This window comes from Bombina bombina, chromosome 8 (assembly GCF_027579735.1).
Source record: "Bombina bombina isolate aBomBom1 chromosome 8, aBomBom1.pri, whole genome shotgun sequence".
Lineage (NCBI taxonomy): Eukaryota > Metazoa > Chordata > Amphibia > Anura > Bombinatoridae > Bombina > Bombina bombina.
Window position 1 is genome coordinate 63,889,986 of NC_069506.1, and position 27,229 is coordinate 63,917,214.

Consider the following 27,229-nt stretch of genomic DNA (forward strand, 5'->3'; position numbering starts at 1 on the left):
ATGTAAGAGTTTTCACTATTGAGATTAATATAATGCGTTTCCAACACAATATAGAATGTAAGCGTTAGGATATTTAGTTTTACAATAGTTGTTTGCTCCTTTAACCCTAAGCCTGTTTTTCACCCCAGTGCTTAGCCAATTTTGAGCTTTTTTTGCTACCTAGATTCAAACCCTATTTTAAGTCAAATTTCAGTGAGTGGCCCACACAAATTATATGGTTTTTTTTTCAGCAGGCCGAGCAGATTTCCAATATATCATTATTACATTTATAATAAATGGCATATGAGATAGTTGCGGCAAACAATGTAAAAAAAAAGTATACTTTTTTTCTTAGATTGTAGTAAAGAACACTTAAAATGGCTAAGTGACCACTGTTACTGTGATCACCTTACTAAATTGTCATCATGGGTAGCCCCGAATGAAATAGGGGCCCATACGGGCTTTTGGGAGTTATAATATAGATGACAGAGGCCCCATTGTTCAGAACAGAAATAAAAGCACCTTCCTATGCAGACAATATTCATATCTCTTTTTGAGAAAGGGACTATCCAACTACTAGAAAATAGGGGTGCGCATCTTCACTAGTCTCACGTCAGTCTTTTGGTAAACATTTATATACCCTGGCTTATATAGCTCTATACAACACAATCTATAATCTGTATCTATGGTTACAGCCATCTTATGTAACACATATATATATATGACTAACCATAGGTATAAATTGTGCTATATAGGACACTCAGTGGGGTAATATACATGGTGCTGCATTCAAGGGCACACAGTGGTGTATTATACAGGGTGCTGCATTCACAAGGGCACACATACAGGGTACTCAGCTTACAAGGGCACAAACTGGTGTAGTATACAGGGCACTAAGCTTACAAGAGTGCATATTTTTGTATTATAGTGTTCTCTGAGATAGAGGGGATTGAAGAACCTCCCCCCATCCAGCTCCCATGCAGATACACTGAGCTCCCCAGTTCTGCCCCCTTTGTGAGATCATCATGAAGCCTGGGAGTGCCGCCCACTAGGCCACCAACGATCCCCGGCCTGTAGTGAGGGGAATCGCCGAAAACCGCGTTTGATTGGCAAACCCCCTACATAATGAGAAGGGTTTGTCAAGTGCATTGAATGGGTTGAATACTTCAGCAAGGTGGATGCTGGGGAATGCCCTCTATTTGCTATAGAGGCATAATGAAAAACCACAGGTTCCTCAATGTTTTTGACAGGGATCAATGGCATTAGGTGAAGCAATTTTCCACAAGTGGAATTGCATCAAATGTAGTAAGGAAGTGGGACTTTCTTATTGATTAGAATAGAGTTTTTTTTATTTTTTAATAAAAGGGGTAATGGTCTATTACGGAGTCATTATTCACACACTTCTATAATTAAAAGGATGCCCTTTAACTGTGATGCTTATTTGCCATTCTTGGGTATATTTGTAAAATAAAATATATTTTATGAAAGTGTGTGATCTGTTGAAAGAGTATATTATTTGTGTGGGTAATGTGCAGATTTTTTTTAAATTAAGTTCAGGACGCAGCTTTTTTGATCTTACGGCTTCCTACCCCTTTCTTATTTGTCGGAGATAATTGAGAAGGTCTGCTCTCGAGCAATTGGTTGCTTGAGGAGGTGGCAGGGCTGTAAAAGGAAATTATTTTGCAATAACTGCAAATGCGAAAGCCACCTCACTTGCCCCGTGAGTGGGCTGACAGGTTCTCTGGCTGGGAACATTGTCTGTCAGGTAGTTTTTAAATGGGGCCTAATGAGTGTAGATGTATAAAAACAGTTTTAGCACCCAAATACACACACACACATCTTTTTTATGGAGTGAAAGGAGAATTTTAAGATTAGACAACAAAAAATGTTGCACCAACATTCATTTTATGAGATAGATTATTCCTAGGTAGGTTTGTAAAATTGTGTTCATTAGTATCACAGAAATTAAGCTTTAAAGTTATGTTAGTTAGATGTTTTATGCACATGCAAGAATAAAAATGGAAGTTAATGCAAACATGCACAAAACATAATTTATGCTTACCTGATAAATTCCTTTCTTCTGTTGAGTGATCAGTCCACGGGTCATCATTACTTCTGGGATATAACTCCTCCCCAACAGGAAATGCAAGAGGATTCACCCAGCAGAGCTGCATATAGCTCCTCCCCTCTACGTCAGTCCCAGTCATTCGACCAAGAATCAACGAGAAAGGAGTAACCAAGGGTGAAGTGGTGACTGGAGTATAATTTAAAAGATATTTACCTGCCTTAAAAACAGGGCGGGCCGTGGACTGATCACACAACAGAAGAAAGGAATTTATCAGGTAAGCATAAATTATGTTTTCTTCTGTTATGTGTGATCAGTCCACGGGTCATCATTACTTCTGGGATACCAATACCAAAGCAAAAGTACACGGATGACGGGAGGGATAGGCAGGCTCACTATACAGAAGGAACCACTGCCTGAAGAACCTTTCTCCCAAAAATAGCCTCCGAAGAAGCAAAAGTGTCAAATTTGTAAAATTTGGAAAAAGTATGAAGCGAAGACCAAGTTGCAGCCTTGCAAATCTGTTCAACAGAGGCCTCATTCTTAAAGGCCCAAGTGGAAGCCACAGCTCTAGTGGAGTGAGCTGTAATTCTTTCAGGAGGCTGCTGTCCAGCAGTCTCATAGGCTAAACGTATTATGCTACGAAGCCAAAAAGAGAGAGAGGTAGCAGAAGCTTTTTGACCTCTCCTCTGTCCAGAATAAACGACAAACAAGGAAGAAGTTTGGCGAAAATCTTTAGTTGCCTGCAAGTAGAACTTGAGGGCACGAACTACATCCAGATTGTGTAGAAGACGTTCCTTCTTTGAAGAAGGATTTGGACACAAGGATGGAACAACAATCTCTTGATTGATATTCCTGTTAGTGACTACCTTAGGTAAGAACCCAGGTTTAGTACGCAGAACTACCTTGTCTGAGTGAAAAATCAGATAAGGAGAATCACAATGTAATGCTGATAACTCAGAGACTCTTCGAGCCGAGGAAATAGCCATTAAAAACAGAACTTTCCAAGATAACAATTTTATATCAATGGAATGAAGGGGTTCAAACGGAACACCCTGTAAAACGTTAAGAACTAAGTTTAAACTCCATGGCGGAGCAACAGTTTTAAACACAGGCTTGATCCTAGCTAAAGCCTGACAAAAGGCCTGGACGTCTGGATTTTCTGACAGACGTCTGTGTAACAAGATGGACAGAGCTGAAATCTGTCCCTTTAATGAACTAGCTGATAAACCCTTTCCTAAACCTTCTTGTAGAAAGGACAATATCCTAGGGATCCTAACCTTACTCCAGGAGTAACGTTTGGATTCGCACCAGTATAGGTATTTACGCCATATTTTATGGTAAATCTTTCTGGTAACAGGCTTCCTAGCCTGTATCAGGGTATCAATAACCGACTCAGAAAAACCACGTTTTGATAAAATCAAGCGTTCAATTTCCAAGCAGTCAGCTTCAGAGAAGTTAGATTTTGATGTTTGAATGGACCCTGTATCAGAAGGTCCTGTCTTAGAGGTAGAGACCAAGGCGGACAGGATGACATGTCCACTAGATCTGCATACCAAGTCCTGCGTGGCCATGCAGGCGCTATTAGAATCACTGATGCTCTCTCCTGTTTGATTTTGGCAATCAATCGAGGAAGCAGCGGGAAGGGTGGAAACACATAAGCCATCCCGAAGTTCCAAGGTGCTGTCAAAGCATCTATCAGAACCGCTCCCGGATCCCTGGATCTGGACCCGTAGCGAGGAAGTTTGGCGTTCTGGCGAGACGCCATGAGATCTATCTCTGGTTTGCCCCAACGTCGAAGTATTTGGGCAAAGACCTCCGGATGAAGTTCCCACTCCCCCGGATGAAAAGTCTGGCGACTCAAGAAATCCGCCTCCCAGTTCTCCACTCCCGGGATGTGGATTGCTGACAGGTGGCAAGAGTGAGACTCTGCCCAGCGAATTATCTTTGATACTTCCATCATTGCTAGGGAGCTTCTTGTCCCTCCCTGATGGTTGATGTAAGCTACAGTCGTGATATTGTCCGACTGAAACCTGATGAACCCCCGAGTTGTTAATTGGGGCCAAGCCAGAAGGGCATTGAGAACTGCTCTCAATTCCAGAATGTTTATTGGAAGGAGACTCTCCTCCTGATTCCATAATCCCTGAGCCTTCAGAGAATTCCAGACAGCGCCCCAACCTAGTAGGCTGGCGTCTGTTGTTACAATTGTCCAGTCTGGCCTGCTGAATGGCATCCCCCTGGACAGGTGTGGCCGATAAAGCCACCATAGAAGGGATTTTCTGGTCTCTTGATTCAGATTCAGAGTAGGGGACAAATCTGAGTAATCCCCATTCCACTGACTTAGCATGCACAATTGCAGCGGTCTGAGGTGTAGGCGTGCAAAAGGTACTATGTCCATTGCCGCTACCATTAAGCCGATCACCTCCATGCATTGAGCTACTGACGGGTGTTGAATGGAATGAAGGACACGGCATGCATTTTGAAGCTTTGTTAACCTGTCTTCTGTCAGGTAAATCTTCATTTCTACAGAATCTATAAGAGTCCCCAAGAATGGAACTCTTGTGAGAGGAAAAAGAGAACTCTTCTTTTCGTTCACTTTCCAGCCATGCGACCTTAGAAATGCCAGAACTAACTCTGTATGAGACTTGGCAGTTTGAAAGCTTGAAGCTTGTATTAGAATGTCGTCTAGGTACGGAGCTACCGAAATCCCTCGCGGTCTTAGTACCGCCAGAAGGGCACCCAGAACCTTTGTGAAGATTCTTGGAGCCGTAGCCAATCCGAATGGAAGAGCTACAAACTGGTAGTGCCTGTCTAGGAAGGCAAACCGTAGATACCGGTGATGATCTTTGTGAATCGGTATGTGAAGGTAAGCATCTTTTAAATCCACTGTGGTCATGTACTGACCCTTTTGGATCATGGGTAAGATTGTCCGAATAGTTTCCATTTTGAACGATGGAACTCTTAGGAATTTGTTTAGAATCTTTAAATCTAAGATCGGCCTGAAAGTTCCCTCTTTTTTGGGAACCACAAACAGGTTTGAGTAGAACCCTTGTCCTTGTTCCGACCGCGGAACCGGATGGATCACTCCCATTAATAACAGATCTTGTACACAGCGTAGAAACGCTTCTTTCTTTATCTGGTTTGTTGACAACCTTGACAGATGAAATCTCCCTCTTGGGGGAGATAATTTGAAGTCTAGAAGGTATCCCTGAGATATGATCTCTAGCGCCCAGGGATCCTGAACATCTCTTGCCCAGGCCTGGGCGAAGAGAGAAAGTCTGCCCCCCACTAGATCCGGTCCCGGATCGGGGGCTCTCGGTTCATGCTGTCTTTGGGGCAGCAGCAGGTTTCCTGGCCTGTTTGCCCTTGTTCCAGGACTGGTTAGGCTTCCAGCCTTGCCTGTAACGAGCAACAGCTCCTTCCTGTTTTGGTGCAGTGGAGGTTGATGCTGCTCCTGTTTTGAAATTCCGAAAGGGACGAAAATTAGACTGTCTAGCCTTAGCTTTGGCTTTGTCTTGAGGTAGGGCGTGGCCCTTACCTCCTGTAATGTCAGCGATAATTTCTTTCAAACCGGGCCCAAATAAAGACTGCCCCTTGAAAGGTATATTAAGTAATTTGGACTTAGAAGTAACATCAGCTGACCAGGATTTTAGCCACAGCGCCCTACGTGCCTGTATGGCGAATCCTGAGTTCTTAGCCGTAAGTTTTGTTAAATGTACTACGGCCTCCGAAATGAATGAATTAGCTAGTTTAAGGACTCTAAGCCTGTCCGTAATGTCGTCTAGCGTAGATGAACTAAGGTTCTCTTCCAGAGACTCAATCCAAAATGCTGCCGCAGCCGTAATCGGCGCGATACATGCAAGGGGTTGCAATATAAAACCTTGTTGAACAAACATTTTCTTAAGGTAACCCTCTAATTTTTTATCCATTGGATCTGAAAAAGCACAGCTATCCTCCACCGGGATAGTGGTACGCTTAGCTAAAGTAGAAACTGCTCCCTCCACCTTAGGGACCGTTTGCCATAAGTCCCGAGTGGTGGCGTCTATTGGAAACATCTTTCTAAATATTGGAGGGGGTGAGAACGGCACACCGGGTCTATCCCACTCCTTAGTAACAATTTCAGTTAGTCTCTTAGGTATAGGAAAAACGTCAGTACTCGCCGGTACCGCAAAGTATTTATCCAACCTACATAGTTTCTCTGGTATTGCAACGGTGTTACAATCATTGAGAGCTGCTAAGACCTCCCCTAGTAATACACGGAGGTTCTCCAATTTAAATTTAAAATTTGAAATATCTGAATCCAATCTGTTTGGATCAGAACCGTCACCCACAGAATGAAGCTCTCCGTCCTCATGCTCTGCAAGCTGTGACGCAGTATCAGACATGGCCCTAGTATTGTCAGCGCACTCTGTTCTCACCCCAGAGTGATCACGCTTGCCTCTTAGTTCTGGTAATTTAGACAAAACTTCAGTCATAACAGTAGCCATATCTTGTAATGTTATCTGTAATGGCCGCCCAGATGTACTAGGCGCCATAATATCACGCACCTCCCGGGCGGGAGATGCAGGTACTGCCGCGTGAGGCGAGTTAGTCGGCATAACTCTCCCCTCGCTGTTTGGTGAAATTTGTTCACATTGTACAGATTGACTTTTATTTAAAGTAGCATCAATACAGTTAGTACATAAATTTCTATTGGGCTCCACCTTGGCATTGGAACAAATGACACAGATATCTTCCTCTGAGTCAGACATGTTTAACACACTAGCAATAAACTTGCAAATTGGTTATAATCTTTTTTAGCAAAAACGTACTGTGCCTCAAAGAGGTACTAAACGATTAAATGACAGTTGAGATAATGAACTGAAAAACAGTTATAGCATCAAACTTTAAAACAACACAACTTTTAGCAAAGGTTTGTTCCCATTAGTAAAATAACAATAATTAAATTTGACATAAAAATTACAGAGCAACGTTTTTATTCACAGTCAATATAAAATTCTCACAGCTCTGCTGAGAGAATATACCTCCCTCCAAAGAAGTTTGAAGACCCCTGAGATCTATCAGAAATGAACCGGATCATGCAGGAAATATAAGAGTAGCTGACTGGAAATTTTTGATGCGTAGCAAAGAGCGCCAAAAACGGCCCCTCCCTCTCACACACAGCAGTGAAGAGAAACGAAACTGTCACAATTAAAAGCAAACAACTGCCAAGTGGAAAATAATGCCCAAATATTTATTCACTCAGTACCTCAGCAATGTAAACGATTCTACATTCCAGCAAAAACGTTTAACATGATAAATACTTATTAAAAGGATTAGTGACTTGTAACAGAGTAGTTCCGGTGAAATACCATCCCCAGAATACTGAAGTGTATACATACATGTCATTATAACGGTATGGCAGGATTTTCTCATCAATTCCATTCAGAAAATAAAAACTGCTACATACCTCAATGCAGATTCATCTGCCCGCTGTCCCCTGATCTGAAGCTTTTACCTCCCTCAGATGGCCGAGAACAGCAATATGATCTTAACTACTCCGGTTAAAATCATAGTAAAAAAACTCTGGTAGATTCTTCCTCAAACTCTGCCAGAGAAGTAATAACACGCTCCGGTGCTATTGTAAAATAACAAACTTTTGATTGAAGTCATAAAAACTAAGTATAATCACCATAGTCCTCTCACACATCCTATCTAGTCGTTGGGTGCAAGAGAATGACTGGGACTGACGTAGAGGGGAGGAGCTATATGCAGCTCTGCTGGGTGAATCCTCTTGCATTTCCTGTTGGGGAGGAGTTATATCCCAGAAGTAATGATGACCCGTGGACTGATCACACATAACAGAAGAAATGAGGATTTCTATTTCTAATCATCGTAACTTTTTATATTGATCGCAAATGTTATTCTGGACTTTGGAAGTTATTATGTTCCTAATGATCTATCTATCCATCCTTCCATCTACCTATCTATCTACCTATCTATCCATCCATCTACCTATCTATCTATCCATCCATCTACCTATATATCCATCCATCTACCTACCTACCTATCTACCTCTCTATCCTTCCATCTACCTCTCTATCCAGCCACCCATCTATCCATTCATCTATCCTTCCATCCATTCATCTATCCTTCCATCCATTCATCTATTCTTCCATCCATCTACCTATCTATGCATCCATCTATCCTATCCATCCATCTATCTACCTCTCCATCCATTCCTGATGAGTAAGAATTTGCAGCAGACTATTCTTGGTTTAACATAGATGTTAAAGGAAAATTCTAACACACAATAAAATGCTTATTCATTAAATCATGGAATATATATTAGAGGATTTTATTTTTGCATGGGGATGCCGTTTAAGGATTTTGTTTTTAATTATTATATATGTCTAAAAAAAATATGGAAATTCAAAGGCAAAAAACACCCCACAACACCCAAGCACATTATTAATTCCCTGGTTTCAAATCTTTATTAATAGAAATGCAAAACAAACTCTAAACTCCACTAAAAATAAAATATGTTAAATAAATAAAAAAAAACAAAATGTTAAAAAAAATATGTTAATGTACTGGGAAACATTTGCTCATATTTCGCAAAAGTGGGGACCCAGGACATACGGAGTGGATCATGCACTCCTACTAAATAACCAGTGAAGAGTAATTCCAAATGTCAAGGCGTCATGTCATAGAACTACCCCTCAAAATTTGTGTTCCCGCCCCCTAGGAACCGTCCTAGTTGGCATATTGCAAAACATGCCTATAAGAATATACAGACTTACAGCTGAAATTACAGCAAAATACATAAAACATTTTAAACACATCATGCCGTTTAGAATTTGATAACTTTTTTTATTGCATAATAGAGGTCTTTAACCTAATTGCTCTATTTTGGATTTATATCCAGTTCTACCTTTAACAATACATTGGCATGACATATATTAGTTGAGGGTACAAAGATTAAGAACTGAAATGTAAAAATGTTTGCTAACTTCTGATGAGTTTATTCAATTATGTTGTACGTTGCTCTGCATCATAATGCAAATATTACCTAGACAGTGATGCAGTGTGTTGTGCTGTGTAACATAAAGCAGCCATTTTTTGGACAAAATGTTAATTATAATCCATAATTAATGCATAAATCTTTTATAACAAAACAGTCACTAACTTGCGGAACACAAAAATGAATTATTTTTTCCCAATACCCTGCAGTTAGAAATGCATTATGAATGTGTATGGATAATCTGAGTATACAGCACAGATAATCACTACAGTGCTTGCAAGACACACTGCAAATGTGATGCGTTACTGAAAATATTTAAGTGTTTCTAAAAGTATTTAATTTAGAAAGGGTATTGTGGACAACGCATGTCTATTATATTATATGATTACATTAAAATAGTATTTGTTTTGCCCCTCTCTACATTTTTATGTACAAAATTTGATTCAAATGCCAAAAAACTTTGTGTTTGTATCCATCATATACTACAACAATGTAAAATCAAACTAGGACAGAATTTTTAGAAACACTTTTTTTTTTTTTTTTTAAATGAATGTTCCCACTCTCTAAAACATGCAGAATAATTTTCAAGTTTTGTTTGTCAAGCTACAGAACCCATGCCGAACAGAAGCAAACCATCCTCACACACATTTTATGTTCACACATGCATTGTCACAAGAGCAAATACCTAATAAGGCTCTAACATTTTCACAAAGGAACAGATCCTGCAAAGAGCACCAGTGCTTTTATTAAAGGGACACTGAACCCAATTTTTTTATTTCGTGATTTATATAGAGCATGCAATTTTAGGCAACTTCCTAATTTACTCCTATTATCATTCTATCTTTATTTGAAAAAGAAGGCATCTACGCTAAGGTGCCAGCCAATGTTTGGTTCAGTACTCTGGACAGCACTTGTTTATTGGTGGGTGAATTTATCCACCAATCAGCAATAACCCAGGTTGTTCACCAAAAATTGTCCGGCATTCTTCCATTCTTGCTTTTCAAATAAAAATACCAAGGGAATGAAGACAATTTGATAATAGGAGTAAATTAGAAATTTACTTAAAATTGCATGCTCTGGGGGATATTTATCAAAGTTATGTCGGACCTGATCCGATAGTGCGGATCAGGTCCGACATAACTCGCTGAATGCAGAGAGCAATACGCTCTCCGTATTCAGCATTGCACCAGCAGCTGTTGTGAGCTGCTGGTGCAACGCCGCCCCCTGCAGACTCGCGGCCAATTGGCCACTAGCAGGGGGGGTGTCAATCAACCCGATCGTACTTGATCGGGTTTAATTCCGGTGATCTCTGTCCGCCTGCTCAGAGCAGGCGGACAGGTTATGGAGCAGTGGTCTTCAGACCGCTGCTTCATAACTGATGTTTCTGGCGAGTCTGAAGACTCGCCAGAAACACAGGCCCTCAAGCTCCATTCGGAGCTTGATAAATGGGCCTCTCTATCTGAATCACAAAAGAAAAAATTTGGGTTCAGTATCCCTTTAAAGTCGTCACAATAGATTTTTATTGGATACAACAAAGGATGGTTTCAAGCGGAATGAACATCTGTTTTACAACAAGGCAAGAACAGCAAGCATTATAGTTATTTTGGAGGCTCTGGATGGACTTAGAAAATATTTTATTAGTGATTCAATATTTTTACATGACAAACTAAAATCATTATTTTTTAATTTTTTTGCATATTTTAAGAATACATCACATTATGTTTCGTATAGCTATACATATTTTGTGTGCCGTTTTTTTTGCCCATTTGTAGAATGGCACAATCTCTTCAAGCAACAGATCATGTTCCTTGAAGACTTAAGGCCATCAAAGAGTACCGATCCACATTACAGGAGATTTACACCTGATAATGTGTTTACAAACAGAAAAGAAAAAAAAATACAAACAAAATTCAAACTTAAAGGGATAGTATAGTCAAAAATAAACTTTCATGATTCAGATAAAGCAGGCAATTGTAAGCAACTTTCTAATTTACTCCTATTATACATTTTTCTTCGTTGTTTTGGTATCCTTATTTTAAAAAGCTGGAATGTAAGCTTAGAAGCCGGCCCATTTTTTGTTCAACACCTGGGTAGCGTTTGATGATTGGTTACTAAATGTAGCCATCCAATCAGCAAGCGCTACCCAGGTGCTGAGCAAAAAATGGGCCGGCTCCTAAGCTTACTTTCCAGCTTTTTAAAACAAAGATAACAAGAGAACCGAGAAAAAAAATCGATAATAGAAATAAGAAAGTTGCTTAAAATTGCATGCTCCATCTGAATCATGAAAGTTTATTTTTGACTAGATTATCCCTTTAATGGTGCAGGATTGGTAAGACATTAAGACATTGGTCAGTCTAAAACGTATAACCATGCCAAAAAAAAGCACAGAAAGTAATGATATGAGACAGATACTAGGGCAATAGGGTATGTAATAATTAGGATTACAAACATAAAATAGGATTTTACTTGCAAGATGTTCTTAAGGGGCAATTTTTGGTTATGCATTTTATGGATAAAATACTTGGAAAGGGTAACAGTTGTATGGTAAAGATAAAAAATACGTTATCTATCCCATAAAATGCCTGTCGGACACAGAAGTCAGTAGAAACTGTGGGTACTTTGTACCTTCTATGATGAATGTTCTTGACCTGGAAGAACTAAATGGATCCCCTGGTGATAGAAGAAAGATTTAAAAGACCAGAGTTTACAGCTGCAGGATTATTGTACTTTTTGTTAAAAGGGTACGAAGGAAAGGACGTAAAAATTACGTATTGTGTAAAGGACCAGAGAGGGGGGGGGGTGTAAAAGCACAAAATTCATGATATAAGTAAAGAAAACTGTGCTACTGTTCTCTTGCATCTATTTGGAGGAATACATAATTTTACTAGTACAAATGATGTATTAAGCTCACACAGAGCCTAAAAGCAATGCTATATTCAATCAATGACATTTCTTACCAAGGTTCGTGTTTACATAGGTGGGAAGAAGAGACAATGAATTGTTAAAGAAAGAAAATGAAAACATGGTATTGATTAACTTTCCTGAGGCCTGAAAAATGACATACAAACCAATTTGATCTCATCCTGTAGGTGCAAAAACCAAGCCAGGATTGAAAATGATGGTATCTCAAAATGAAGGTGAAACAAAAATATTTTAAATGCCCCATGATTCCAGATGTTACTATAAATGTAGAAATTAAAAACAAACCAAAAACAAAACACATTTTTTTTTCATGAAAAGAAATATATACAGTATATATAATTCTTTAAAATCCCCAATAAAAGCGTGGAATTGAAGAGCGGAGTCCTCCTATAGTAGTTGTGATGTGAAACTTGGATACGTAGATTAATGACTTCTTTGCACTTACATACTAATTTATGATAAGCTTCGTATAGAGTTTAATTCATATAGTACTAGATTATGTTTAAAGGAAAACTGTATGAGTTACATTAATCTATGTAGAGCGCTAATTTATCATAAAGTGCGCTACACTTGGATTGAGTTATATTACTCTATTCAGAGAAATAACTGAATTAATATTTTGTCATACAATATTACTATACTTAGATTCTGCTTTTCATATTAATGTATTTTTTTTGTGTGGTTACCTTCATTAAAGGGACATGAAACTCAAAATTTTTCTTTCATGATTTAGAAAGAGCATGCAATTTTAAACAACTTTCTAATTTACTTCTATTATCTAATTTGGTTCCTTCTCTAGATATCCTGTGCTGAAAAGCATATCTATGTGCAGATTGGTGGCTGCACATAGATGTCTCGTGTGATTGGCTAACCCATGTGCATTGCTATTTCTTCAAAAAAGGATATGTAAAGAATGAACCAAATTAAATAATAGAAGTACATTTAAATGTTGTTTAAAATTGTATTCTCTATCTGAATATTGAAAAAATTTTTTGGGTTTAATGTTCCTTTAAATAAGTTATTTAAAAAGACATAAAACCCAAACATTTTCTTTCATGATTCAGATAGAGCATACCATTTTAAAGGGATACTAAACCCACATATTTTTCTTTCATGATTTAGATAGGGCATGCAATTTTAAGCAACTTTCCAATTTACTCCTATTATCAAATTTTCTTTGTTCTCTTGGTATCTTTATTTGAAAAAGCAGGAATGCAAGCTTGCGGGCCGGCCCATCATTGGTTCAGCACCTGGGTGCTGATTGGTGGCTAAATGTACCAACCAATCAGCAAGCACTATCCAGGGTGCTGAACCAAAAATGGGCCGGCTCATAAGTTTGCATTCCTGCTTTTTTAAATAAAGATACCAAGAGAATGAAGAAACATTGATAATAGGAGTAAATTAGAAAGTTGCTTAAAATTGCATACTCTATCCGAATCATAAAAGAAAAAAAAATTGGGTTCAGTATCCCTTTAAACAAATTTCCAGTTTACTTCTATTATCAAGCTTTCTTCGTTTTCTTGGTATCCTTTGTAGAAAAGCAAGTCCAGAAGTGTGCACGTGTCTGCAGCACTATATATGGCAGCAGTAAGAATGTTATACGCTAGCAAGAGCACAAGATGAAAGCATTATTTCCAGCAATGTAGTGCTCCAGACACGGTACCTATCTAGATATCTACAACAAAGAATAACATAAGAACGAGGAACATTTGATAACAGAAGTGAATTGGAAACGGTTTTAAATTGTATGCTCTGTTTGAATCACTAAAGTGTTTTTGGGGGGTTTCACATCCCTTTAAATATATCAATTTAAATATTATAATCTATGGAGTGGTGATCTTTGTGTGTGTAGTCTGCTAGTAAATATTTTACTATAAAACAAGCTTTCTAGCTACATCAAACAAAAAGACTAATATGGATTTTATGTTTAATTCCTCTATAATCTGTTGGATTTATAATCAACTACAAATGTAGATAAGGTAAATAGATAGCAAGCTATATTTTAATCCAAGAATCTTCAGTTACATTATCATGCCGTCATGGGGGAAATTAAAAAAAAAAAAAAAAAATCCTGTTGAGATAAATCAGATTCAGTGAAAAATCTAATTCAACTATATCCTGATCAATGAAAACATATTTTATTATCCGACCAGCAACTAACTTTTACAATCACTAAAAAGACAAATATTTTAAAATAATTTTATAGCACAATTTACGCAGTCTGCAAATCAAGAGCAGCTCAGGAATACAACCTATGAAGAACGTGGCAAAATCCATATTCTTTGCTTAATCTGTTGTAATGTACACACACCCTAGCGGAACTATTCTGTGGGGTTTAAAGAGGACAGAAACTATAGAGTTGTTAGGAGCATACAAAGGGTCAATTAAGGGACATCTGAACTAGAATGCTTAAAAAAAAAAAAAGTTTAGAAAGGTTTTACAAATCGGGGCAGCTGGAACCTTTGAGGGGATATGAAACCCAAACTTTTTGTTTCATGATTCAGCTAGAACATACAATTTTAAACAACTTTTCAATTTACTCCTATTATCAGTTTTGCTTTGTTCTCTTGGTATCCTTTGTTGAAAAATCATATCTAGGTAGGCTCAACAGCATCAATGCATTACTGGGAACACGCTGCTGATTTGTGGTTGCACATATATGCCTTTTGTCATTGGCTCACTTTCTGTGTTTAGCTTGCATCCCAGTAGTACACTGCCTCCTCTTCAACAAAGGACACCAAGAGAATGAAGCAAATATGATTACAGAAGTAAATTGGAAAGTTGTTTAAAATGGTATGTTCTATCTGAATCATGGAAGAAAAATGTGGGGTTTTCTGTCCCTTTAAGGTATGGCAGCACACACCACAAAGCCTCCACTGCATGCCAAGTAACTAACATTAACAGTAGGAAAGACCTTTAAACATTTTGTAAAAAAATTTAAAACCAAGCTTTCAAAAAAAAAACAAAAAAAAACAAAACACCCCCATCCAAATCTATGAGAATAATAATAAATATAAAAAAACAAACAACTATCTGCAAACCATATTTTATATTTATTCCAACAGAATTATGTAGGAAGGGGAGAGAAAGAAATGAACAAAAGCTAAAAACAAGGTAAATATTTAAAATCTTTATGCAATTACTTAAAAAAAAAAAACATTTTGTTTTTCCATAATAACTATTTATTTAGGGTTTAAAATAATTTGCTTTTCCCTGTTCATTTGAGTAACTTAAAGGGACATTAAACACTTAATAAATGGTAGATAGAGTGAGGCATTCAAAGAAAAAATTAGTTTGAAAATAACATGTAGATTGTATTTGTTTCATTAGTTGTTTAAATATTGACAAAATAAGTGTAACGTTTTAGTGTCTATAAAATGGGAGCTGCCATGTTGTAACTTAGGTTTACCTTCTCTGCTATGGCCAATTAGAGACAGTTATAAATAGGTCACTAGAGTGTGCAGCCAATGGTTGTGTGGAATATAACAGTGTTCTGCACTTCCAATTCTAACAGGAACTGAAAAGCTCACAATTTCAGAATGGAATTACAGGTAAAGGAGACAAAATAAATAATGAAAGTATATTGCACTTTTTTTTTTTTAAATATATGATTTATCATTTTATATTACCATTCATTTCAAAATATTTAATGTCCCTTTAAAAAAAACCCCATTAAACTGTTGGGTACAACTACAGTAACCATTCTAGTGTTTTTTTTCTCCTATACCTTTTAAGTATCTCTTATTTTAACCCATTACACAACCCAGTTTGTAAAGCTCTGTATCTTTATACTGAGTGCCTCCATTTTGGAAAATACATATTGTGGCATCCTGTGATAGAAGCTGTGGCATCCAATTTACTTCTATCATCAATTTTTCATCATTTTCTTGATATACTTTCTTGAAAGAGCAACAATGCACTACTGGGAGCTAGATAAGCGTATCGGTAAGCCAATCACAAGAGGCATATATGTGCAGCCACCAATCAGTAGCTAGCTCCCAGCTCCTGCGCCTACCTAGGTATACGTTCAACAAAGGATACTAAGGGAACAAAGCAAATTAGATAAAAGAAGTAAATTGGAAAGTTGTTTAAAACTGTATGCTCTATCTGAATCACAAAATAAAATTTTTGGGTTTCATATCCCTTTAAGCAAAATAAAAGTGACATAAGAAATATAAAAAAGCCTTCAAAAACAATAAAGCAAAATGCAGCCACTGCAAAAATTGTACAGCTCTCACTGTGTATTGTGCACCAGGGTACAAGAATACTTATATTCCAAGATGGCAGCAACCGGCAGAAATTCACTAACCAGCACTTTTAAACGGTTACAATAATAAGACAGCTTTACATAAAGTTGCAGGCACAGGAGGACAAACCATAGCATGGTGAGTAGTAACTGCGCTACTGCATTTGTAACCAACAGTTTAATGCCCCTTTAAACCAAGATAGCATGGAAAATTGCATTATAAAATCTCTTATTCAAAATATTATGTTTACTAACAACATAAGTTAGTGATGCTCAGTACAATTTTGTAAGTATAGATATACAGTATACGTGAGACAACATTTACCTTCCATTGGCGTATTAGGATCTGGTCGATTAGCAAAGACAACATCAACATATTCTAGTTGCAGCCTTTCTAAAGAAGACTTTAAACCTAAGGGGGAAAAAAGGAAAACATACATTGTATAGCATAGTAAGCACAATGTCAATTGTACCTGGAACTACAATAAAGGGACATTAATAAATTCATATGTATATATATATATATATATATATATATATATATATATATATATATATATATAAAAACAGAATGCACTCCAGACGTATGGTGGCAACAACTCAGGGTGCAAAAAATGTAAATAGTAAGTAAAAGAATTGTACTCCAATGGGAATATTTTTCAAATCCTGTCACTTTATTGTGAACGTTTTCGGACCAACAGGTCCGTCCTCAGACAAATAAGTGTTCCCACTTTTTTGTCTGAGGGTGGACCTGTTGGTCCGAAAACATTCACAATAAAGTGACAGGATTTGAAGAATATTCCCATTGGAGTACAATTCTTTTACTTATTATATATATATATATTCAGGGGTCAAGTCCTACAAAAAAAGTGTGGGAACTCACCAAGACTTCCACCCCCTCACAATTAATATGGTTTTATATATACATACACTGTATATGTATATAATGTATACCCTTTGGTTAATGAAAGCAAATTAAAACCAATGAAGTGTTGAATGGTTGCCGTTGGGCCTGAGACTCCTCCTCTGTCACAGAGCCTCACCCACTTAAGGTACAATAGTCCTATTTCTGCAGAGGGGAGCTAAATAACACCAGAGCAAGCCACACAGAAATGTAAGCACCGTGTGTTCAAAACAGTGCAGGATGATTACACAGCAGGATCCCTGGCAGGCTTACATTTAGTGTATTGTAGGAAGTATTACTGCCCATTACTAGAAGATCTCACTATCCCTCTAACCAGACTGTGCTCCAGCTCCTCCCACCAGCAGCAGCAGTGTTTACTGAAGTGTTTATGTTCTCTGTCCAGGGGGAACTTAGTTCCACCTGCAAAAATAGTGCAGTAACTCCATTCCCATGCGTTCCTGCTGAACTTGACCCCTGTATTTATTTTGCCTGAATACTGCCATTTTATTAATAGTTGAGAGATAATTATAAATACATTTGTTCACTGCTCTAAGCAATAAAAATGTGTTGTATGCAGCTGTGTCAGGCAATCTACTGCACTTCGTATAACATGAAATGTTACAGAATTTACTATGGAGTGTAGGACTAAAAAATAAATAATGAATTCAGTAAAAGTAAATTTTATTCATTTAAAATAATTTTTGAGTTGATCGTCCCTTTAAAAATCAGAATGTTTGCTATTTTGTCATAGTGACTACATGCAGGTTTATTAAAGTGCATTATACCTTCAATTATATGTTTTCTGGATAAACCTCTTTCAGTTTCTGCCCTAAAATACAATAAAAGATTGTCAAAATAATGTGTTCATTTGATGTAGAAAACGTTTATGACAAGAAAGTAAAAAACACATAACGTACTTTCCTCCCCAGAAGATTTTGGTTGTAATTACCAAGCTGGATCTCCTAAAATAAAAAACAAACAAATATTAAATATTTATCGCATTGTTAAAAAAGCAAAATGTTACTCATGCTTTAGTTCAGATAGTAAATATAAAAAGGGACAGTCTACGCCAGAAATTTATATTGTTTAACCCCTTAACGCCCGAGGACGTGCAGGGTACGTCCTCTAAAGGATGTCAGTTAACGACCAAGGACGTACCCTGCACGTCCTCGGTGTGGAAAGCAGCTGGAAGCGATCCTGCTCGCTTCCAGCTGCTTTCCGGTTATTGCAGCGATGCCTCAATATCGAGGCATCCTGCAATAACACTGTCTGGCCATCCGATGCAGAGAGAGCCACTCTGTGGCCCTCTCTGCACCGGACATCGATGGCCGGTATCGTTGGTGGGTGGGAGCCGACTTGGGAGGCGGGTGGGCGGCCATCGGTGAGTTGCGTAAGGTGGAGGGGGGCGGGATCGGAAGCGGAGCCGACGGGGGCGCGCACGGGCGCGCGCGCGCGTGCACGGGGGTGGCGGGCGGGCGCGTGCACGGGGCGGGAGCGGGTGGGAACCGCTACACTACAGAAAAAAAGTTAAAGAAAAGTTAAAAAAAAATTAAATAAACGTTTTTTTTTTAACCATCTAAGGGATCTGGAAGGGGTGGGGGGTTGGTCTTGGGGGGGGGGGAAGCTACACTACAGAAAAGGGACATTTTTTATTTAAAAAAAGCATTTTTTTCACTAAACTGGGTACTGGCAGACAGCTGCCAGTACCCAAGATGGCGCACATTAAGTCAGAGGGGGAGGGTTAGAGAGCTGTTTAGTGGGGGATCAGTGAGGTTGGGGGCTAAGGGGGATCCCTACACAGAAGCATATGTAAATATGCTACCAAAAAATGCACAAAAAAGCCCAAATATACCTTTTATTTTAGTACTGGCAGAGTTTCTGCCAGTACTTAAGATGGCGGGGACATTTGTGGGGTAGGGGAGGGAAGAGAGATGTTTGGGAGGGATCAGGGGGTCTGATGTTTCAGGTGGGAGGCTGATCTTTACACTAAAGCTAAAATTAACCCTGCAAGCTCCCTACAAGCTACCTAATTAACCCCTTCACTGCTATCCATAATACACGTGTGATGCGCAGAGCCATTTAGCAGCATTCTAATTACCAAAAAGCAACTCCAAAGTCATATATGTCTGCTATTTCTGAACAAAGGGGATCCCAGAGAAGCATTTACAACCATTTGTGCCATAATTGCACAAGCTGTTTGTAAATTATTTCAGTGAGAAACCTAAAATTGTGAAAAATTTTACGTTTTTTTTTAATTTGATCGCATTTGGCGGTGAAATGGTGGCATTAAATATACCAAAATGGGCCTAGATCAATACTTGGGGTTGTCTACTACACTACACTAAAGCTAAAATTACCCCAAAAAGCTCCTTACATGCTCCCTAATTAACCCCTTCACTGCTGGGCATAATACACGTGTGGTGCGCAGTGGCATTTAGCGGCCTTCTAATTACCAAAAAGCAATGCCAAAGCCATATATGTCTGCTATTTCTGAACAAAGGGGATCCCAGAGAAGAATTTACAACCATTTATGCCATAATTGCACAAGCAGTTTGTAAATAATTTCAGTGAGAAACTGAAAGTTTGTGAAAAAATTTGTGAAAAAGTGAACAATTTTTTGTATTTGATCGCATTTGGCGGTGAAATGGTGGCATGAAATATACCAAAATGGGCCTAGATCAATAATTTGGGATGTCTTCTAAAAAAAAATATATACATGTCAATGGATATTCAGGGATTCCTGAAAGATATTAGTGTTCTAATGTAACTAGCGTTAATTTTGAAAAAAAATGGTTTGAAAATAGCAAAGTGCTACTTGTATTTATGGCCCTATAAGTTACAAAAAAAGCAAAGAAGATGTAAACATTGGGTATTTCTAAACTCAGGACAAAATTTAGAAACAATTTAGCATGGGTGTTTTTTGGTGGTTGTAGATATGTAACAGATTTTGGGGTTCAAAGTTAGAAAAAGTGTTTTTTTTTCCATTTTTCCTCATATTTTATAATTTTTTTTATAGTAAATGATAAGATATGATGAAAATAATGGTATTTTTAGAAAGTCCATTTAATGGCGAGAAAAACGGTATATAATATGTGTGGGTACAGTAAATGAGTAAGAGGAAAATTTCAGCTAAACACAAACACCGCAGAAATGTAAAAATAGCCTTGGTCCCAAACGGACAGAAAATGGAAAAGTGCTCTGGTCACTAAGGGGTTAAACTGCCCCCTTATTTTAGTTCTTTTGACAGACATCCATTTTAGCCAATCAGAGCTGGCTCCCTGAAACTCCACGTGCGTGAGCACAGTGTTATATATATGACACACATGAACTAACACCCTCTAGTGGTGAAAAATTGTCAAAATGCCCTGAGAGAAAAGAGGCGGCCTTCAAGGGCTTAGAAATTAGCATATGAACCTCCTAGGTTCAGCTTTCAACTAAGACTACCAAGAGAACAAAGCAAAATTGTTGATAAAAGTAAATAGGAAAATTGTTTAAAATTACATTCTCTATCTGAATCATGAGCGTTTATTTTGGACTAGACTGTCCCTTTAAAAATGTTAAAGAAAAAAAAAAGAAAAAATTGATGGATCACTGTATACAATTTAAAATACATTTAAATGTACATAAATATATGTTCTTTAGCGCAATAAAGAACAAAAGGAGCCTTTTGCGCATACATTTGCAAAAGAGGATGGTTATTGTGGCACCATCAAGTACAAAACAGATCATTGTAAAGCACAACCACACATTTATCCACAGAAAACCTCAATTTTTGATGATTATGATGCAGCGGAGGATTTTGGTAAAGACATGCAAACGAGCACCAGATACAACCTGAACCTAATAACAGCTTGCTAGGCGCCAGATACAACCTGAACCTAATAACAGCTTGCTAGGCGCCAGATACAACCTGAACCTAATAACAGCTTGCTAGGCGCCAGATACAACCTGAACCTAATAACAGCTTGCTAGGCGCCAGATACAACCTGAACCCAACAACAGGTTGCTAGGCGCCAGATACAACCTGAACCCAACAACAGGTTGCTAGGAGCCAGATACAACCTGAACCCAACAACAGGTTGCTAGGCGCCAGATACAACCTGAACCCAACAACAGGTTGCTAGGCGCCAGATACAACCTGAACCTAATAACAGCTTGCTAGGCGCCAGATACAACCTGAACCTAATAACAGCTTGCTAGGCGCCAGATACAACCTGAACCTAAAAACAGCTTGCTAGGCGCCAGATACAACCTGAACCTAATAACAGCTTGCTAGGCGCCAGATACAACCTGCTGAGCATGTGCAAGAATTCCCATAATATACATATGTGTATTTGTCATTGGCTGAGGCTGTCACATGATACAGGAGGGGTGGAAACAGACATAACTTTGAAATTTGTCAGAAAAAAAATCTACTATTCATTTGAAGTTCAGACTAAGTACTATTGCATTGTCTTGTTTTCATAAATGTGTTGATTTTGCAAATCTACTGTTTTTACTGGTCCTTTAAACATTTAGAGTAGCATACACCTCCTAACAACAGGTTGCTAGGCGTCGGATACAACCTGAACCTAATAACAGCTTGCTAGGCGCCAGATACAAGCTGAACCTAACAACAGGTTGCTAGGCGCCAGATACAACCTGAACCTAATAACAGCTTGCTAGGCGCCAGATACAACCTGAACCTAATAACAGCTTGCTAGGCGCCAGATACAACCTGAACCTAACAGCAGCTTGCTAGGCGCCAGATACAACCTGAACCTAACAACAGGTTGCTAGGCACCAGATACAAGCTGAACCTAATAGGTTGCTAGGTGCCAGATACAACCTGAACCTAATAACAGCTTGCTAGGTGCCAGATACAAGCTGAACCTAACAACAGGTTGCTAGGCGCCAGATACAACCTGAACCTAATAACAGCTTGCTAGGCGCCAGATACAACCTGAACCTAATAACAGCTTGCTAGGCGCCAGATACAACCTGAACCTAAACAACAGCTTGCTAGGCGCCAGATACAAGCTGAACCTAACAACAGGTTGCTAGGCGCCAGATACAACCTGAACCTAATAACAGCTTGCTAGGCGCCAGATACAACCTGAACCTAACAACAGCTTGCTAGGCGCCAGATACAAGCTGAACCTAACAACAGGTTGCTAGGCACCAGATACAAGCTGAACCTAATAGGTTGCTAGGTGCCAGATACAACCTGAACCTAATAACAGCTTTCTAGGCGCCAGATACAAGCTGAACCTAACAACAGGTTGCTAGGCGCCAGATACAACCTGAACCTAATAACAGCTTGCTAGGCGCCAGATACAACCTGAACCTAATAACAGCTTGCTAGGCGCCAGATACAACCTGAACCTAACAACAGCTTGCTAGGCGCCAGATACAAGCTGAACCTAACAACAGGTTGCTAGGCACCAGATACAAGCTGAACCTAATAGGTTGCTAGGTGCCAGATACAACCTGAACCTAATAACAGCTTGCTAGGCACCAGATACAAGCTGAACCTAATAACAGGTTGCTAGGCGCCGGATACAACCTGAACCTAATAACAGCTTGCTAGGCGCCAGATACAAGCTGAACCTAATAACAGGTTGCTAGGTGCCAGATACAAGCTGAACCTAATAACAGGTTGCTAGGCGCCAGATACAAGCTGAACCTAACAACAGCTTGCTAGGCGCCAGATACAACCTGAACCTAACAACAGGTTGCTAGGCACCAGATACAACCTGAACCTAACAACAGCTTGCTAGGCGCCAGATACAAGCTGAACCTAACAACAGGTTGCTAGGCGCCAGATACAAGCTGAACCTAATAACAGGTTGCTAGGTGCCAGATACAAGCTGAACCTAATAACAGCTTGCTAGGCGCCAGATACAAGCTGAACCTAATAACAGCTTGCTAGGCACCAGATACAAGCTGAACCTAACAACAGGTTGCTAGGCGCCAGATACAACCTGAACCTAACAACAGCTTGCTAGGCGCCAGATACAACCTGAACCTAACAACAGGTTGCTAGGCACCAGATACAACCTGAACCTAACAACAGCTTCCTAGGCGCCAGATACAAGCTGAACCTAACAACAGGTTGCTAGGCGCCAGATACAACCTGAACCTAACAACAGGTTGCTAGGCGCCAGATACAACCTGAACCTAATAACAGCTTGCTAGGCGCCAGATACAACCTGAACCTAATAACAGCTTACTAGGCGCCAGATACAACCTGAACCTAATAACAGCTTGCTAGGCGCCAGATACAACCTGAACCTAATAACAGCTTGCTAGGCGCCAGATACAACCTGAACCTAATAACAGCTTGCTAGGCGCCAGATACAACCTGAACCTAATAACAGCTTGCTAGGCGCCAGATACAAGCTGAACCCAACCACAGGTTGCTAGGCACCAGATACAACCTGAACCTAATAACAGCTTGCTAGGCGCCAGATACAAGCTGAACCTAACAACAGGTTGCTAGGCACCAGATACAACCTGAACCTAATAACAGCTTGCTAGGCGCCAGATACAACCTGAACCTAATAACAGCTTGCTAGGCGCCAGATACAACCTGAACCCAACAACAGGTTGCTAGGCGCCAGATACAACCTGAACCTAATAACAGCTTGCTAGGCGCCAGATACAACCTGAACCTAATAACAGCTTGCTAGGCACCAGATACAACCTGAACCTAATAACAGCTTGCTAGGCGCCAGATACAAGCTGAACCTAACAACAGGTTGCTAGGTGCCAGATACAACCTGAACCTAATAACAGCTTGCTAGGCGCCAGATACAAGCTGAACCTAACAACAGGTTGCTAGGCGCCAGATACAACCTGAACCTAATAACAGCTTGCTAGGCGCCAGATACAAGCTGAACCTAACAACAGGTTGCTAGGCACCAGATACAACCTGAACCTAATAACAGCTTGCTAGGCGCCAGATACAACCTGAACCTAATAACAGCTTGCTAGGCGCCAGATACAACCTGAACCCAACAACAGGTTGCTAGGCGCCAGATACAACCTGAACCTAATAACAGCTTGCTAGGCGCCAGATACAAGCTGAACCTAACAACAGGTTGCTAGGTGCCAGATACAACCTGAACCTAATAACAGCTTGCTAGGCGCCAGATAGAAGCTGAACCTAACAACAGGTTGCTAGGCGCCAGATACAACCTGAACCTAATAACAGCTTGCTAGGCGCCAGATACAAGCTGAACCTAACAACAGGTTGCTAGGCACCAGATACAACCTGAACCTAATAACAGCTTGCTAGGCGCCAGATACAACCTGAACCTAATAACAGCTTGCTAGGCGCCAGATACAACCTGAACCCAACAACAGGTTGCTAGGCGCCAGATACAACCTGAACCTAATAACAGCTTGCTAGGCGCCAGATACAACCTGAACCTAATAACAGCTTGCTAGGCACCAGATACAACCTGAACCTAATAACAGCTTGTTAGGCGCCAGATACAAGCTGAACCTAACAACAGGTTGCTAGGTGCCAGATACAACCTGAACCTAATAACAGCTTGCTAGGCGCCAGATACAAGCTGAACCTAACAACAGGTTGCTAGGCGCCAGATACAACCTGAACCTAATAACAGCATGCTAGGCGCCAGATACAACCTGAACCTAATAACAGCTTGCTAGGCGCCAGATACAACCTGAACCTAATAACAGGTTGCTAGGCACCAGATACAACCTGAACCTAATAACAGGTTGCTAGGCGCCAGATACAACCTGAACCTAATAACAGCTTGCTAGGCGCCAGATACAACCTGAACCTAATAACAGCTTGCTAGGCGCCAGATACAACCTGAACCTAATAACAGCTTGCTAGGCGCCGGATACAACCTGAACCTAATAACAGATTGCTAGGCGCCAGATACAAGCTGAACCTAACAACAGGTTGCTAGGCACCAGATATAACCTGAACGTATAGGCATGCAGCTTTGTTTACTTGAGAGAGGAGGGGCTGGGTTTGCTGTGAAAAGGAAAGCTCAGCTCACTGACAAAGAATAAAAGCTCCTGGTATACTGCAGACCTCAGATCTGCTCCAGCAATGCTGTTCTTTTGTTCTGGTAGCAAATTTTACCAAGGTATTAGACAGTTAGGGAGGTGGTATATTAAATAGGCCTTCCTTGTGTTTGATGTTAACCTTTGAGTGCTAAGCACTTTCCCACCTGGGTGCTAAGATTTTTTTAATGTTTTTTTATTTTTTGGAACAATTTATTTTTTATTTTTCTCAGACCCCCTGTTGGTTTACAATGGTGGGTCTTGGGGGTCTGTAGCTGCTTAGATGCCTGAGATACAGGCTTCTAAGCAGCATACCCTCTCTGCTCCTATACTTAACATTGTTAAGTATAAATAAAGTTGCACTGTGACGTCATCACGTTATTGCGCATGCAATCACCACACAAAACGGGAAGCCCCGGCGATGCCTGTCACTCTACAGGCACGATCGCCGGGGTAGGAGCCCCCAGATCTCACTCACGGTGGGAGAGTGCTAGCGACGGCTCTGAGCCATCGTTAGCACCAGAGTGGGAAACTCTGTGATGGCTCAGAGCCGTCATTAGCACTCAAAGGGTTAAAGGATTATGAAACCCAACATTTTTTATTTGATGATTCAGATAGAGCATGTAATTTTAAACAACTTTAAATTTTTGTTTGTTCTCTTTGAATCTTTTGTCGAAAAGTAGGGATGGATTGTTAAAAGCCGGCCATTTCTGGAACACTATATAGCAGCATTTTTGCAAGAATATTATCTATTTGCAAGAAGAGCACTAGATGGCAGCACTATTCTCTGCCATGTAGTGTGCCAGATGCCTACCTAGGTATCTCTTTAACACAGAATATCATTGGAACTAAGCAAATTTGATAATAGAAGTAAATTGGACACTTTTTAATAATTATATGCTCTGTCTGAATCACAAAAGAGCATTTTTGGGTATTGTATCTCTTTAGGGGTAGATTTACCCTGAAACTTAAGTTAAAATATGGCAGACAGCAATTATCCCGATCAGAATGACTGACACCTCCTGCTAGCGGCAGATTGGCCGTGAATATGCAGGGGGCGGCATTGCACAAGCAATTCACTAGACATGCTTGTGCAATGATAAATGCCAACAGCGTATGTCGCCGGCGTTTATTGATGTCGGACGGACATGATCAGCTACAGCAGATCATGTGCCGCCCGACATTTAATGAATCTACCCCAGAAAGTTAAAATGATCAAACCAATAATTTATTTGCAAAACAGTTGGAACAAGTAAGGATAGGAAGAGATATTCACTACCCATCACTGCCAACCACTAAAGGGTTGAAAGTTAAATTAAAGGTACAGTCTTGTCAAAATTTTACTTTCATGATTCAGATAGGGCATGCAATTTTAAATAACTGTCCAATTTATTTTTATCATAAAATTTGCTTTGTTCTCCTTGTATTTTTTGTTGAAAACTAAACCTAGGTAGGCTCATATGCGAATTTCGATGCCATTGAAGGCTGCCTCTTATCTCAGTGCATTTTGACAGGTTTTTTTTGCAGATAAACTGTGCTAGTTCATGTGTGCCATATAGATAACATTGTGCTCTCTCCTATATAGTTACCTATGAGTCAGCACTGATTGGCTAAAATGCAAGTATGTCAAAAGAACTGAGATAAGGGGGCAGCCTGCAGAGGCTTAGATATAAGGTTATCACAGAAGTAAAAAGTATATTAATATTACAGTGTTGGTTATGCAAAACTGGGGAATGGGTAAAAAAAAACTAAATTTATGCTTACTTGATAAATTACTTTCTTTTACGATATGACGAGTCCACGGATTTCATCTTTACTTGTGGGATATTAACCTCCTGCTAACAGGAAGTGACAAAGAGCACCACAGCAGAGCTGTATATATAGCCCCTCCCCTTCCCCTCCACCCTCAGTCATTCGGCCGAAGGTATAGGAAGAGAAAAAGGAAAGGCTAAAAGGTGCAGAGGTGACTGAAGTTTTCAAAAAATAAAATAAATAAATAAATAACAGGGTGGGCCGTGGACTCGTCATATCGTAAAAGAAAGTAATTTATCAGGTAAGCATACATTTAGTTTTCTTTTACAAAGA

General features: G+C 39.5%; 1 protein-coding gene across 6 annotated transcripts in view; it reads right to left on the minus strand.

Annotated features, from left to right (window-relative positions):
* Positions 1-27,229, minus strand: part of KCNAB2 (potassium voltage-gated channel subfamily A regulatory beta subunit 2) — a 676,769-nt gene that overhangs the window by 106,463 nt on the left and 543,077 nt on the right. For 5 of the 6 annotated variants that reach the window (XM_053690401.1, XM_053690400.1, XM_053690403.1 and 2 more), the window contains 3 exons: positions 18,037-18,081; positions 17,905-17,948; positions 16,541-16,627 (listed from right to left, as the gene is read on the minus strand). In XM_053690401.1, the coding sequence (XP_053546376.1) occupies positions 16,541-16,627; positions 17,905-17,948; positions 18,037-18,081 (176 nt within the window). Of the gene's footprint in view, positions 1-11,672; positions 11,718-16,540; positions 16,628-17,904; positions 17,949-18,036; positions 18,082-27,229 lie in introns of all 6 variants that reach the window. The other variant, XM_053690404.1, reaches the window with a different exon arrangement.